General features: G+C 41.5%; 1 protein-coding gene across 15 annotated transcripts in view; it reads right to left on the bottom strand.

Annotated features, from left to right (window-relative positions):
* Window positions 1-16,469, bottom strand: part of SEMA4D (semaphorin 4D) — a 169,654-nt gene that overhangs the window by 57,440 nt on the left and 95,745 nt on the right. For 11 of the 15 annotated variants that reach the window (XM_061626030.1, XM_061626060.1, XM_061626068.1 and 8 more), the window contains 3 exons: window positions 15,445-15,598; window positions 2,838-2,912; window positions 644-1,032 (listed from right to left, as the gene is read on the bottom strand). In XM_061626030.1, the coding sequence (XP_061482014.1) occupies window positions 644-788 (145 nt within the window). In that variant the 5' untranslated portion in view covers window positions 789-1,032; window positions 2,838-2,912; window positions 15,445-15,598. Of the gene's footprint in view, window positions 1-643; window positions 1,033-2,837; window positions 2,913-15,444; window positions 15,599-15,718; window positions 15,849-16,469 lie in introns of all 15 variants that reach the window. The other 4 variants (XM_061625998.1, XM_061625989.1, XM_061626024.1 and 1 more) reach the window with 3 other exon arrangements.

Below are 16,469 nucleotides of genomic sequence, written 5' to 3'. Positions count from 1 at the left end.
CTGATGGGAGTTGTAGTTCAAAAAAGTAACTTTTCCAAGCTCTGGGTATGTAGGTATTTTGCCCAGGTTGGGGCTGTGGAAGGGGACCTTCCCAGTTTTTCTTCTGTGAAATGGGTGTTTGGTAGTGCCCTTGACAGTTTCTTAGAGTTTCAAATATGCCGTCAAGCCTAAGGATGGCAACCCTTGCCTTATTCTTACAAATATTGGCTCATCCACTCACAGGAAGGAGGGAGTGAGGTAGACTAAATTGATAATCTTTCTTCTTTGAAAGAGCTGATTAGTGGGAATGTAATTTAAATTCTTACACATTTCAATTTATCTATGTAGCCCACACATTACAGTACAAGATAACATCACTTTAATATAAACAGTATACCAGGTATAGCCAGCATGGTGCCCTGCACATATTGTTGGACTAAAATGCCCATCAGCCCCAAGCAGCATGGCCACTGGTGAGGAATGACAGGAGTTGTAATCCAACAACATATGGACGGTACCATGCTGGCCACACTATATGGTGATATACAAACAAGATTTTAATCTTGTGGGGATGTAGGATTTTGATAAATTGTATCAGCAAAGTACAGAACTACTACTGATTTATTTTATAAATCACTATATTTACCGTAAACTATGCTCTTACCTTTGTGTTCCCAAGTAATCCGGGGCACTGGACCAAATGCTGTTGCCATTCCAAGAAATAAACTCGCAGCTCCATATAGAACGAGAGCCATATTAAGTGTCTTTTTTCTATGGAAGCATGGGTAACTAAAGCAGCAAAAGTTCATTTGGCAGAAGAAATGTCCTTTGAATTCAGAGAGTTTGTGAAAATATATGCATCTTCAAATTAAATGAATATGCAGCTGCTTCCTTTGCAAGGGGATTTCTGAATGTCTATTATCTGACAGATCACTTCTCCCAATAAACATATATTTGCCAAGATAGTGAACTAAAAGGATTTCCAGAATGAGCCTCAGCAACTCTTCTGCTTCTTAAGCACATGCTTCTGATTAGCTGGCGTGGTATATAAAGCTGCAGGAGTAAAAGGTAGAAAGAAGGAAGCGGTCAAAGATTTTCACAGAGACTAACCATTTCCAAGCTACACTCTTTCCTGTGTTAAGAAACTGTCCCTACAACAAACTGTGGTTTTATAAAAGGAAAGAGCGACTCATTTTCAGAAATAGCCACAGGAAGCTATTAACAACCATATTTTCCACACGCTCTCATCATTTATATCTGTCAAATCAATATTTGTAGATAAGCATTTGCAGAGGGAGGGGAGAAGATGTTATGTTTTTAAAATTTTAAGGTGTATTTTAATATTTTAACAAAAGACTAAAATGGAACTATCTATGTTATGCAGGGGTTTGGGCTACAGATAGCTAAAGACATTTCTTATAAAAGAGTTCTATGAATCCCAGCATTTTGCAAATCTTAAATTCCCAATTTCAAATACTAACTAGGCATGCACTTTGAAGGGGTGAATCACATCTTAAACATTTGATGGCAGGGTAGATAAAAATAACAATCAACACTTTTAATTTTTTTTTACCTTATGGCAAGTGTCTATTTTAAACAAATAATTTTGTTTAAAAGAAAAGTATGTTAATATCTAAATTTATCATTTAAATCTGTCTCTTGACCATCTAATATACTGCATTAAGTGCTGTTAAAAAGAAATAGGGGCATAAATATCTGACTTCTCATGTTATCTGTTACAAATATTACAATAAGAGGCCAATCTTATGTTCCCTGGGAGCACTCTTATAGCACTTTAACAGTTATGGCTTTCCTCAAAGAATCCTGGTATCTGTAGTTTGTTGGTGTGCTGCAAATAGTACTTCTGTGCAGGATCTCTTAACTCTCAGCACCCTTAACAAACTACAGTTCCCAGGATTCTTTGGAGGAAACCATGACAGTTAAAATGACACAAGAGCACTTTAAATGTATGGTCTGGATGTGACCAGTGTCCCAGGGGCCAATAGGATTGTATGGATCTTCCTTCTTTGCATGTGGGAAGGCAGGTCCACCCTAGGAAGCCCCTTATTTTGGGGTTCCCCCAACCTTCCGCAGCAAATTTGGGGAGGACGTGGGGTGCTCACAGGGAGCGAAGGTGGAGGGGAAGTCTGTTGTGCAAGCAGAAATCCTTGCACTAACAGAACAAGTACAATTGATGCTACACCTTTAATACATTGTTTCCTTTCCTCCAAAACTAATTATCTGCCTTCCATTTCTTTGGCTTGCTCTGAATATAACAGTCCAGAGCATGAGAAAGAAACAGAATGGAAAGGGGGTGTCATACAATCAGTGTGGTGGTACATAAATTATGTGTTGTTTGAAATAAAAAGCTTCTTAAAATGTTATCTATTATTCCATCCTTCCTCCAATAACCATGTAGGGTAGGTTAGTCTGAAAGAGAGTGACAAGATGCTGAAGTGAGCTTCATTGCAAAGTGAGAATTTGAACTGGGACTCCCTCATACTCTAATGTCTAACTTCAGCATTTCTCCCTTTCAGTGTTCCCGTCAGCTCTATTTTTTTTAAAAAAGGCAACTCTCAAGATTGTTACATTTACTATTATTCACTGAATTTAATTTTACTGAACGGCAGTATTTTATTAAATTTTACCAAATTCAGTATGACTGTAGACACTATTATTGCAATTAGCTGGATGTTTTGCGTGGCCATTCTATTTCCACACAAAAATATTTTCTAATAAGATGACTGATCAGGCCACATTACAAGTGAATCAACTTAATTTGCATTTCCCAAACTAATAAACCGATTGAAACACAATTAGAACTCAGGATATGGTTTGAAGACACATGAGGCTACCACCTTGCTGAAGCTAAACAGATTTGGGGCTGGTCGGTCCATGGATGGGTGACCGCTTTGGAACCATATGTATCTTGTCTGTGATGGAAGAAAGGTGAGATATACATGTAAAATAAAATGACTAAAGAAAAATAAACACCAGTATATCATTGAGCAAACAACATCCCTAATCCAGTCAGAAGACTTGGAAGTAAACATTCTTTGGGAAAGAGCCATAACTAAGTGGTAGAACACCTGCCTTGCATGCAGAAGGTCCCAGGTTCAATCCTCACCATCTCTACGTAGGGCCAGGAGAACCCTTGTCTGCAATACTGGAGAGCCATTGTTAGTCACTGTAGTGGTCTGGCTCAGTATAAGCAACTACCTGTGTTCTTATATATCACTCAGATTGTGCACTCCTCTGAATTTGACCAGGGCTGTGGAGTCGGTACGCCAAACCTTCGACTCCAACTCCTCTATTTTTCTACTGTCCGACTCTGACTCCACCCAAAATTGCTTCCAACTCCACAGCCCTGGAAAGGGCTGTAAATGTCTTTTTAAATTGGAAGCTCTCATAGGAGCATTTTTATCGCTGCCTGAATATGCGCTGATCTTGGCATCACAGCATTTGTCTTCATCTGGGTCCTGTGACATACACTGACACACAAAATGTTTTCCATCTTGAGTTATGGTGAAATGCTCAACTACAGCTGACTTCATGGGAAGCTTCTTTGACATTTTGAATTTATATTTTTAAAAATTTGTCAATCAAAATATATTTTGAAGCCGGAGTTGGAGTCTGTACATTTCTACCGACTCTGACTCCACCCAAAATTGCTTCCGACTCAGACTCCACAGCCCAGAATTTCACACTGCAGTTTTGGTTCAAAAATGCATACAAAATTTTGTATTTAATGGGGAAAATATGTACAAAAATGTGTTTTAAGGGAAATGTTTACAAATTAAATACAACTTTTGTGCTTTTTTAAAAAATCAGCAAAAATGGGATGGCACAGACACATTGTTGAATACACTGAAGACTAACACAGAGTAAAAACCGAATGGCCCATCTACCCCTATTTTCTAGCAATTTCAACAAAGTACCTTACAGTGCAATTCTAGGCATGGGACAGCCAGGTAAATGTGAGTAAGTATAAAAGTATACAGCACTGCAGCCTTAATGAGTCAGCTAGATTTATTATGGCTAGGCAAATTATGTAACTTCCTTGTTCTACGAACTTTTCCCATTCATTTTTCATTTTCTGTCTACTTAAAGGTGAGCAAGCAAAATACTGTTATCAGGGGAACTAGTGGCACTGGAGACATCCTGGTCTCAAGATATATATTTGCTAATAGCTTTCTGGGGCCTTGTAATCTAAAGGATATTCACTAATAGGCAAAAAACCTTGTGGTTTAAGAACGTACCTATAGCCCACAGATCTTTCTATCAAACTTTTAAAGGCAGGGAAATTGGGCAGATATAGTGAATGCAGCAGGGGTGCAGGAGACATGAACTCCTCTCTGAGATATTGTACTGCCCTACAAATTGGTCAAAATGCAAACACAATTTGGGTTGTTCTTTCACAGTCCAATCCACTTCCTGTGTAGCTTGCAAGAATTTCATAACAAGGTTTTTTGCCTATTAGTGAATTTCTTTGCTTTTTAATCCAGGAGGTAAGAAATGGGATCCTATGCAAGTTTGCCGAGAATGGATTGATCATTTGCATGCTTATTGAGTTCAGAGAGATATACTCCCCTGCAATCATGCTTAGGATAGGTGAAACTGACCACAGGGGATGGGGAGGGGAGGAAAGGGAGGAGGAGGGAGGGGAATGGAAGCAGGAGGGAGGAGGAGGGGAGGACAGGTTTGATTATTTGCATGTTTATTGAGTTCAGTGGGATTTACTCCTGTGCAATCGTGCTTAGGATAGGCAAAACTGCCCGGGGGGGGAGGGACAGCTGGATAGGGCAGGGAAGGAGGAAGAAGGAAGAGAGGAGGAGAGGAGGAAGGGAGAGGAAGAGGGGAAGAAGGGGAAAGGCAGGTCTGACCATTTGCATGCTTATTGAGTTCAATGGGATTTACACCTATGTAATCATGGTTAGGATAGGTAAAACTGACCCTGGGGGAGGGGGAGGAGCGGGAAGGAGAAAGGGAGGGGAGCGGAGGGAGGGGAGCGGAGGGAGGGGAGCGGAGGGAGGGGAGCGGAGGGAGGGGCAAATAAAGGGGCAGGGGAGGGCAGGTTTGATCATTTGCATGCTTATTGAGTTCAATGGTATTTACTCCTGTGCAATCATGCTTAAGATAGGTAAAACTGACCATGGGGAGGAGGAGGGAGGAGAGGGTGGGGGAGGGGAGGGGAAAAGAGGAGATTGGAGGGAAGGGGCAAGAGGAAGGGGACAGGAGGGAGGAGAAGGGAGGGTGGGTTTGATCAGTTGCATACTTTTTGAGTTCAATGGGATTCATTTCTGTGCAATCATGTTTGAAAATGGAAATGGACTGCCTTCAAATCGATCCCGACTTATGGTGACCCTATGAATAGGGTTTTCACAGTAAACGGCATTCAGAGGTGGTTTTACCATTGTCTTCCTCTGAGGCTGAGAGGCAGCGACTGGCCCAAGGTCACCCAGGGAGCTTCATGGCTGTGTGGGGATTCAAACCCTGGTCTCCCAGGTCATAGTCCAACACTGACCCAGGGAAGGGGCAAGGAGGGGAAGGGGAGGAGATTGGGTTGTTGAGCAGTGAACAGAGGGGAAGCCCCAAAACACTGTGAACAGTATCACTGCTTTTCAGGGTTTCCCCTACTTCTTATAATACAGCAGGCACATGTAGCCTCCCACCCAAATTTAAACCAAAGCTGTCCCTGGCCACATCCACACCAGGCCTTTATTTCACTTTGGACACTAATGGCTTCTCTCAAAGAATCTTGGGAAGTGTAGTTAGTGAAAGGTGCTGGGAGTTGCTAGGAGATGGCCTGTTCCCCTCACAAACCTTCAGTCAGAGCGGCTGACTGTTAAACCAGTCTGGCCACTGGAGCTCTGTCAATGGAATAGGAGTCTTCTCTCAGCACCCTTCACAAACTACACTTCCCAAGATTCTTTTGGGGAAGCCATGACTGTCTCAAGTGAAATCAAAATCTGGTGTGAGTGTGGCCCCCTGATTAGCCAAGCAGTTGTGAGTCTGCCTTTTAGAACACTGACAGTTGGTTCTTACTGAGCATGCCCAACATCGTTCAGTTCAATGCAACATTTATTAAATTAATTAAAAATCAGCCAGGCATTTTTTTTTTTAACTTTAAACTGCAGAAGATGAAGGTCAGAGTATGGGGCAAGGTCAGTAACAGGATTACAGGTACTCTGTGAACACGGCTGATATTTAATGAATCTCAACAGATTATGAGAACTCTGACAGAAAGAAGTCCAAAAGGGCTCTGGAGTTTTTTCTCTCTTTTTAGACTTTGAACTCTCGATTCTCTCTGTGTATTGTGTATTGCCAGGAAAATGTAGAGAGGTGTTAAGCAAGCATTTCTAAGTTCAGGACTATTACGTTTTGTAAGGTTGTGTTTTGAAATGAGCTTATGGCAAGCATCAGAATGGCATGGGGCATATTTTCAATTTAACACTGCGGAATGTGAAAAATCCACACTGGCTATAGTATACAGCCACTCTTGTGGCTGTATAATTTACAGTTCCACTTTAGGGAGTCCTCCTCTGTGCTACACTGGAGGTGCATCCAGGCCAGCATCTGTATTTATTTCATTCCAAGTTTGTTCCTCCCACAGGGAAAGGGTGGGAGAAGCGTATTAGATGGTTTGGGGGCAGTACTATGAATTAATAAAGTTTAACTTCCATTAAAAGAAATAAAGCAGATGAAATTAATATATTTTACAAGAGAGAATAATGGTTTAGAGTAGCCTTTTTCAACCAGTGTGCCTCCAGATGTTGTTGAACCACAACTCCCATCTTTCCTGACCATTGGCAATGCTGGCTGAGGCTGATGGGAGTTGTGGTCCAACAACATCTGGAGGCACACTGGTTGAAAAAGGCTGGTTTAGAGTGTTTGGGGATTTTTATTTTTTGTTTGCTTCTCTTTTGTTCTGGTCTGTGGTAGTCCTTTATGCACAGGCACTATAGCCTTGCTGGACTGCATTAAGCTCTATATTTGTGATTAGGAGCTGGAAACCCAAGGCTGACAAGTCATCACAAGTGCTAAGAACCAGCCTCTTGCTCTGTCCTACATCCCAGCAGGATAATCTACTGAGCCCATTTGAGCTGTTTAATACCTACTAACTCCTTAAGCTTTGCTATTTTCTTAGTTTTGAATTTATGTATATTCATAACTCTACATACCAATCATATAAGAAATATCTACTTCCCATTATTGAGAAAACATTCTTCTGCCTAGTAACTAACTGTTAACCTTATTTCTGGAAAATTCTGATCACTTCTTGAACTTCTAGTAAATGGTCTTACTCACCGTCTTTTACTCAATGTTGCTGAGCAAATACTAAGTTATGCATTAATAAGTAATGCACTTTCTAAAATAATAAAACTGATACATTAAAAATTATGTATAGCTAATGTGTACTCCTCCAGTAGTATACTGCATAGCCACATTACATTATCTGAAGTTGGAGACAAGTAGTACCTTTGAGACTTATTTTAATGCAATATAGGTTTTCGCAGACTACAGTCCTATTAGTTCAGATGCCAGAGGTGGCACCTGAACTGTACCTATTTATTTCCTAAAGAGTATAAAGTGAATTTATTTTAAAAACTATTTCAGCTAATTATTATTTTAATTAATATGTACTTTAATTAATGTACTTTTAATTAATATGTACTGCTAATTAATGTAATTTTGTTCAGGAAATAACTGGTGTGCAATTGACTACAGTGAAAGGAGTGGAGAAGTCACTCTTACAGAGACATGCAATACTTGTATCTAGCTAAATGAAGGGCAAACAAACAAAGAGCCCAACAGCTTACCCTTCAACAAGAACAATCTTGGTGCTTTGTTAACCATGGTTTCCTATGAAGGCATTTTACCAACTAACTGTGCTTTTGTGTTTTCTCTCTGGAGTGTACATTTGGGATTGAGATGCTGGGATGGGAGAAGAGGAGCACCAAAAGCTAATCTTATCCATCCACCCACCCTGGAAGCAATCCTCCTAGCATGTTGGTGTTAGCTTCCTGTGAATCTGTGTTGCTAGTATTCACAGATTGGCTGTACTTTCTGTATTCCTCTAGAGGTAGGGTGGGGATCTTTTTTCAGCCCCAGGGCTGTATTTCACTTCTAGGGGCCACATGTCAACTTCATAGGTAGAATAATTTATCCAATATTGGCTTAGGCCAGCAGAGCAGCACCCACAGAAGAGGAGGGATGGATACATGTGCCTTGGAGCCCAGGTTGTGCTAGGGAGAGGACAAAGACGTGCACATGCACAGACAGAATAAATATGCCATGTTTTGATGCTGTTTCACCTTTGCCTCAGCCTAAGAAAGGGAAACCAATCCATTTTCCTTGGCCAAGTAGTTCTGGAGGAAAGAACTAGTATTGGATATATGGGAAAAGCAGGAACACTTGACAGAGAGAGGAGGGGCTGTTGCCACTGACCAGGAGGCAAGTAGACTTACTGAATTCTGGGCAGGCGGCTACTGTAGCCTTTTAAATGGCCCAGTACCCTAACTTGTGGAATACCCTTCCTGGAGTCTGGTGCCTTTTAAACATTAGTGCTTTTAATCGGTGAAATGGTTTACTTTTGTCTTTGCTTTGATTTTTTTTAAAAAAAGCTGTTTTACTGCTTTTCACTGTTTCCTGGACTTTTATTGTATATTTTATATTGATGGTTTTTAATTCTTGTTGCTAGCCATCTTACAAGTATTATGTGGAAAGGTAGTGGCAGTTTTAATAATACATTAATTCAATTTTATTGTAGTGACTTCACCTTCATTTAAATCACTCCACTATGGGGGAATCTGATGGTATTGCACAATTAAACAAAATAATACATATGTGAAACATGACAGAGACTGTCTGAATCTGGCAGTGAAAATGAGAAAAGAAATCAGAATGGGCAAGAGAATAAAGGTTATCTGTAGTTCTACTTTGAGGAGCAAAGACATTTAAATAGCAAATGATCACTTAGAAATACACCCCAAAGAATCCCAATTTTATACACTATTTAATCTTCTGCTATACATAACTGGAAATCAGATGGATGTGGACTGTATAGTTCTCTCTCAAAAATATGTTTATCTTTATTCTTCTGCAGTGGTTCATGGCAGCACTAATAATCTTTGTGTCGAGAGAAATTAGTATGTGTCACCAGAACATACAGCTCATGCAGCCGGCAGCACTATGCGCTGGAGGATTTATCAGTTTCCAAGGACTGCAGAAAAATATCACACAACACAGAACTTTTTTTTAAAGGCACTTGTCAATTTAGGACATGATATAATTAAATATACCATCCTGTAGGTTGAATAAAATATTAAGGATTGCAAACATGCAATTGCCCCACCCAAGTAACCATAAGATATAGAAGCACACACTAAATGCATGCTGATATAGCTTAATTCAAAATGTAAGAAAAGCCCTGACGGATCAGACCAAAAGTGTATTTCAGGAACAGAGGACCTATGGTCCTGATGTTGCACCCCGACTCCCATCCCAGGAGGTGGGAAGATGTCCTGTTCTGGATAGGGTTGCTCTTTCTTTGAAGAAGCAGATCTGAAGCCTGGGGGTATTTCCTTGATCCAACACTCACTGGAAATTCAGGTGGCCACAGTGTCTAGGAGTGCCTCTTTCCAGCTCCAGCTTTTTCACCAGCTTCGCCCTCTTTTAGACATAAAAGACTTGGCCACAGTGCTCCATGCTCTGGTAACTTCCAGACTGGATTATTGCAGTGCTCCCTATGTGGGGTTGCCCGTAAAGACAACTCAGAAACTTCAACTGGTTCAAAACACAGCAGCCAGATTACTCACAGTTCTTTTAGAACTCTCATAACCCATTTTAAAATAGCTGAATTGGTTGCCAGTTCATTTCTGGGCCAAGTTCAAGGTGCTCACGTTAGCGTTAAAAGCCCTAAACAACTTGGGTCCTAAATATCTGAAAGACCACCTCCTTTCCTACAGACCCTCTTGGGTGTTGAGATCAGCAGAGGGGGCCCTTTTGGCAGTTCCACCATCCTTGGAAGCTCAGGGGTGGTGGCTCAGGAGAGGGCATTCTCTGTGGCAGCCCTAAAGCTGTGGAACTCCCTCCCCATTGAGGTGAATCTGGCAACTTCATTGTACAGCTTTCAGTGAATAGTTAAGACACACCTCTTTACCCTGGCCTTTGACACCTGAGGTTTATATTTTTAGGACCCACCTTATTCTCTGTGATATTTAGGATGTTCTTAACTGTTTTTAATTACATGTTTAAAATTGTGGTAACCTGCCCTGGGACCTCTGGGTGAAGGGCAGGTAATAAATTCTAATAATAGCAATAATCCCCCTCTACGTTGCACACCTTAACGTGGTGAGGGGGTTTGAGAGTATTGAAGAAGCTGAGAGCAATGCCGTCAGGACTTTAGACCAAGAGGATAGACTTCTAGCAGAGTCACCCAAGACAAAATGGTCAAAGCTGAGACACCAGATTAAGATGCATTCAGCCTCAGAGGAAGGCAATGGCAAACTACCTCTGAATACCTCTTACCGTGAAAACTCTATGAATAGACTATCCAAAATTCAACACAAGATAGTGCTGGAAGATGAGACCCCCAGGTCAGATGGCCTCATCGAGTTACGGGGGGGGGGGGGGGGGACAGACAAGTACTGTGAATAATGACGCAACGGGGTCAAAGCTGAAAGAAAGCCCAGAAGCTGAAGCACACAGATATGAGAGTCCAGAGCTCTACAATGTACACAACAGAAGCATGGAATGTGAGAAGCATGAACCAGGGAAAGTTAGAAATTGTCAAGAAAGAAATGGAACGTATCAATATTACAATACTTGGCATGAGTGAATTAAAATGGATAGGAATGGGACACTTTCAATCAAGCAACTACAGTAGGGCCCCACTCATATGGCAGGTTACATTCCAGGCCCCCGCCGAAAAGCAAGAACCACCGGAAAGTGGGGCCCTACTGTATTCCAGCCGCCACGCTCCAGCTGACAGCAATTAGCTGTAGCGCGCAATCAGATGGAGCGTGGGGAGCTCTAGCCACTGCACTCCAGTTAACAGCAATCAGCTATAGCACGCAAGCTCCCCGTGCTCCAGCTGATCACCCCGCTGGTGCTGCCATATTAGCGGAATGCCAAAAAGCGGGACACCGAAAAGCGCAGCCCTACTGTACAAAGTATTTTATGCAGGAAATGATAAATTAAGAAGGGGGTTGCTCAAATAGCGAGAGAGCAATAGCAATTAGGAGATATAACGCAAGGTCTGAGAGAGTGATATCAATGAGACTTAACAGGAAACCTGTCAACATAACCATCAACCAAGTCTATGTTGCAACGGAAAAACACAGAAGACGAGGAAATGGAGAGATTTTACGCAGAAGTACAGTAGGGTCCCACTTTATGGCGCTTCGCTAATGCGGCGGTCTCAATTAGATGCAATTAGACTAAAGCCCCACTCGTACGGCACTTGTTCTGCTTTTACGGTGGTTTTTGGGTGTCGCACCCCATTCTATTCAATGAGTTCCACTTTTTGGCAGTTTTCGCTTTTCAGCAAGGGTCCAGGACATAACCCGCTGTATGAGTGCGGCCCTACTGTACAGGAAGAAATTGATTACACACCAAAACAAGATGTGCTGATAATCATGGGGGACTGGAATGCAAAAGTAGGGAACAGAGAAGAACCAGGAATTGTGGGGAAATGGGGCTTAGGAGATAGAAATGAAGCAGGAGAGAGACTTACTGAATTCTGTGAAGCCAACTATTTGTTTCTTGCGAACACATTTTTTGAGCAACTGAAAAGATGACTGTACACGTGGACATCATCAAATGGTCAATATAGGAATCAAATTGATTATATAATTGGCAGCAGAAGATGGAGAAGTTCCATACTTTCTGCAAAAACAAGACCAGGAGCAGACTGCAGTACAGATCATGAACTGGTCATATCGAAAATCACAGTAAAGCTAAAGAAGAACAAAGCAATCATAATGCCAAAATACAATTTAAATAACATCCCAGAAGAATATAACAATCAAATAAGGAACAAGTTTGAGGCTTTAAACTTAGTTGACAGAGAACCAGAAGAACTATGGAATGAAGTCAAAAGACATTATCAGGGAAGAATGCAAAAAGACAATACCTCTAGTTAAAAAGGGAGAAAGACCTCAATGGATGACTGAAGAAACTCTTCAAATGGTTAAAGAGAAGAAAAGCAAAAGCAGATAGAAACACGGTCAGAACCCTAAATGCAACAATACAGTGACTAGTAAGTAGGGACAAGGAGAACTATTACCATAGTTATTGTATAGAAATAGAAGAGGACAACAAAAAGGAAAGAACAAGAGCCCTATTCCAAAAGATTAGAGAAATGAAAGGGAAATTTAAACCAAGAGTAGGGATGTTGAATAATCAACAGGGAAACACACTGACTGACTGAGATGAAATAAAAGGAAGATGGAAGCAATACACTGAAGAACTCTATAAAAGAGATGCCAGGATGACAGATTCATTCATGGAGGAACCGTATGATGAACCAGAAATTTCAGAATGTGAGATGAAAGCTGCTCTTAAAATACTTGGAAGAAACAAATCACCAGGAACAGATGGCATACCCATAGAGTTGCTACAAGCTACTGAGACTGAATCTGTCCAAATGTTGATAAAAATTTGTCAATATGGAAAACTAAACAATGGACCACAGACTGGAAGCGTTCAATATACATCCTGATTCCAAAGAAAGGGGATCCCAGGGAATGCAGTGATTATCCAACTATTGCCTTAATATCCCATGCAAGTAAAGTAATGCTCAAGATTCTACAACAAAGGCTCTTACCATATATGGAGCGAGAAATGCCAGACATCCAAGCTGGATTTGAAAAAGGGAGGAGGAACCAGAGATCATATCGCAAACATACGTTGGATAATGGAACGGACCAAGGAATTTCAGAAGGAAATCACCCTGTGCTTTATAGATTACAGCAAAGCTTTTGATTGTGTGTATCATGAAAAACTATGGAATGCATTAAAAGAAATGGGGGTGCCACAGCATCTGATTGTCCTGATGCACAACCTATACTCTGCACAAGAGGCTACTGTAAGGACAGAATACGGAGAAACCTATTGGTTCTCAATCGGAAAGGGTGTGAGACAGGGGTGTATTTTATCACCCTAGTTGTTTAATCTATACGCCAAACATATCATATGGAAAGCGGGATTGGACCAAGATGAAGGGGGTGTGAAAATTGAAGGGAGAAATATCAATAATTTAAGATATGTAGACGATACCATACTCTTAGCAGAAACCAGTAATGATTTGAAACAAATGCTGATGAAAGTTAAAGAGGAAAGCACAAAAGCAGGACTACAGCATGGGCCATGATCAGGAATTACCAAAGTTGTAGTCCAACAACATCTGGAAGGCCAAAGGCTCTCCATTCTTGGTTTATCTACTCAAGCTTCCTGTTTTCTATAGTGTCCAAGTACAGTGCCTCCCCTGCTGTTGTCTCCCAGAAACTGGTATTTAGTGCCTCTAAATTGGGAGGTTCCACTTAGCCACCATGGCTAATAGCCCCAATAGATGTATCCGTCATGAGTTCATCTAATCCCCTTTTATAGCAATGTAAGTCAACGTCTGTCACCACATCTGGTGGCATGCACAGGATGGAAGTAGTACTTTCTTGTAGATGAACCCAACTTCAATTTGAAGGGGGCAAAGCATGTCCTTGATGGAAACAATATATTTGGGGCCGGGGGGGGGAGTATGCAAACATACAACACCTCTCCCGACTGCATTTTGAACGACACCAGTCTCAGGAAGCTTGCATAGCCCATGCTTTCCCTTAAAACGTGATCTGGCTCTGAGAAACATAGTTCTGCAGGATTTATGACTAGCCAATCAGTGAACCTATCATTATTCTAACAGATCTACCCTTTCTCTGTAAACCACACCACATGTGTGTAGTATAAGTAAACCATACTATTTAAGCATTCAACCTGGCAGTTGACTGCTGCTTAATAAAATCCATCTGACAAATCTTTTACCTGCGAAGAGCTCATTTAATGTGCCCCTTGGGGACATAGAGTACCTTTTCTCAGGTATGCATACCAAGCCCTACTGATGTGATCTAGGGCAGAAAGCCAAGAGTATGCACTTCACATCCAGTTCTACTTGGACACTATGGAAAAGCCTTTTGCCTGCTAGTTATGCTGATAATAAAGAGAACCTGGAATGCTTCCACCACACCTTAAACACATGGTTACAATTTTATTGAAAGGAGCTTTTGTGAAAATGGGTGTGTCTTAGTATGCATCCCGTTTCTAGTTCTTTCCAATTAAATAACAACATTTTGAATTTTATATATTCAACTGCAAGCGAAGCACACTGAATTGGGTTTGTAGAAAACACGTTATTTATTTATTTATTATTGAATTTATATCCTGCCCTTCCTCCCAAAAGAGTCCAGGGTGGCAAACATACAAAACAATTTAACAAGAAAGCAAAAAACAAGAAAAATACTAAAAACAGTTTACAACATTTCAAAACACAACTACAACTAAAAACGTTCTAAAACACAATTAAAAACATTCTTTCATCTATGATCTTTGGGTTGCCAGGAACAGTCCCCTTCAGCCATCAAATGCCTGGGTAAACATGAATGCTTTCAAATTCCTCCTGAAATCAATAGTGATGAAGACAGACAGGCCTCACTGCGGAGGGCATTCTACAAACAGGGCGCCACCACTGAAAAGGCCCTGTCATGAGTCAGCTCCAACCAGGCCGCACTCAGTGGCAGCAACACCAAGGCCTCACCTGCCAATTGTAGGGTCCAAGATGGTTGATACTGGGGAAGGAGTTCTTTAGATACTTGGGTCCCCAAACCATTTAGAGCTTTATATGCTAGCACTAACACCTTGAATTGGGCCTGATACCTCACTGGCAGGCAGTGTAGTGCTTTTAGGTCCCCTTGGGCTGCCCCACTTTCCAGCCTAGCAGCTGCATTCTACACTAGCTGCAGCCTCCAGGCCATCAAGGTCAGCCAACCATACAGCATATTACAATACTCCTGATGGGAAGTCAGAAGAGCATGGACAACTGAGGCCAGGCTATTCTGGTCCAGTAAAAGCCGCAGCTGGAGAATCAGTCTCAGCTGGACTTAAACACTCCTAGCCCACAGAAGCTACTTGGGACACAACTGACAAGTTAGAATCCAGGAGTAAATGAAGATTACGGTTGTATATGTGAGCTCACCACACCATCTACAGCTGTTTAGAAGCAAGCCCTATACAAAACTATATCTACACTAGGGACTCCTCCTTTGATCACTTAACTCATCAACCCCACCTACTGTCACCAGTGCTCCCTCCCTCCCACGCATTGCTAGTGTTCCATCCTTCCCCCACCCTCCCACCCACCGAGGACCAGGTCCAGCGAAGCACAGCCACCTCCACTCCTCTCGCTTGGTCGCTCACCTGCACGCTGCTTGCACTACCACACTGCCACCACCAGGTACCTAAGGCGCCTCACGTGCCACTGCCGCCATCACCACCTCGCCTCCAAGCATCATGCTACTGTTTCCTGGACTTTTACTGTATACTTTATATTGTTGGTTTTTAATTCTTTTGCCTGCGGAGAGCGTTCATGGAAAGCGTGATGCTTATAATATAAGATATAATATATAAGCAGTTTTCAAACTACAGCAGATATAATTAAAAGCTTACACATGTTTGTAAAACTGTAGCTTACTCATAACTGGTACATCTGCATATCTCCATGTAGCTCCAGCTCTTCAGGCAACAATATTTATGTCCCACCGTTCAACCCCACTTCTCAAGGTAGTTTATAGATATAAAACCGTATCACATGTAAAAACAACCTATAATAGAATATACCATCAGTGGTCAGAACAGTAACAGACCCTAGTTTATCAGCCACTTCGGATGCAATCCAAGACACGCTTACCTGGGAGTAAGTTCCATTAAACCCAATGGAGCTTACTTCTGAGTCAACATGTACTGGATTGCAGCCTTAGATGCCACCAAAAGTCTGGGTAAACACCATTTTAATCTGGTGTCAAACAGTTATCAGACTAGGTGCCAGTTTATATGGATATAGGGAGTGACTTCAAAGGCAGCTACAGAAAAGGTCCTGCCACAGCTGACCAGCTTCTACAGAAGTCCTTAACAGCCAGACAGGTTCACATGGGAACAGGTGATCTTTCTAATATCCTGGTTCAAGATGATTGAGGGATTTATATATCAAAATCAGTGGGTGATATTAAACATTAGTCATACTTAGAGCAGACCCACTGATATCAATTGACTTAGGTTCATTGATTTCAATGGGTCTGCTCCAAGTATGACTTAACTGGATATCATCTAGTACTTTTAAGTGTTCACAAAACAAGCATGTACCAAGTGAAATTGTTTTAAGTACTGGCACGTGCTACACCATGTGTTATTTTGCAATTCCTTTCAGACCACAAAACAGGCTCTGG

Source organism: Rhineura floridana, chromosome 1 (assembly GCF_030035675.1).
Source record: "Rhineura floridana isolate rRhiFlo1 chromosome 1, rRhiFlo1.hap2, whole genome shotgun sequence".
In the NCBI taxonomy this organism is placed as follows: domain Eukaryota; kingdom Metazoa; phylum Chordata; class Lepidosauria; order Squamata; family Rhineuridae; genus Rhineura; species Rhineura floridana.
Note: the sequence above shows the minus strand (reverse complement) of the source record. Positions and strands in the feature narration are given on the sequence as shown.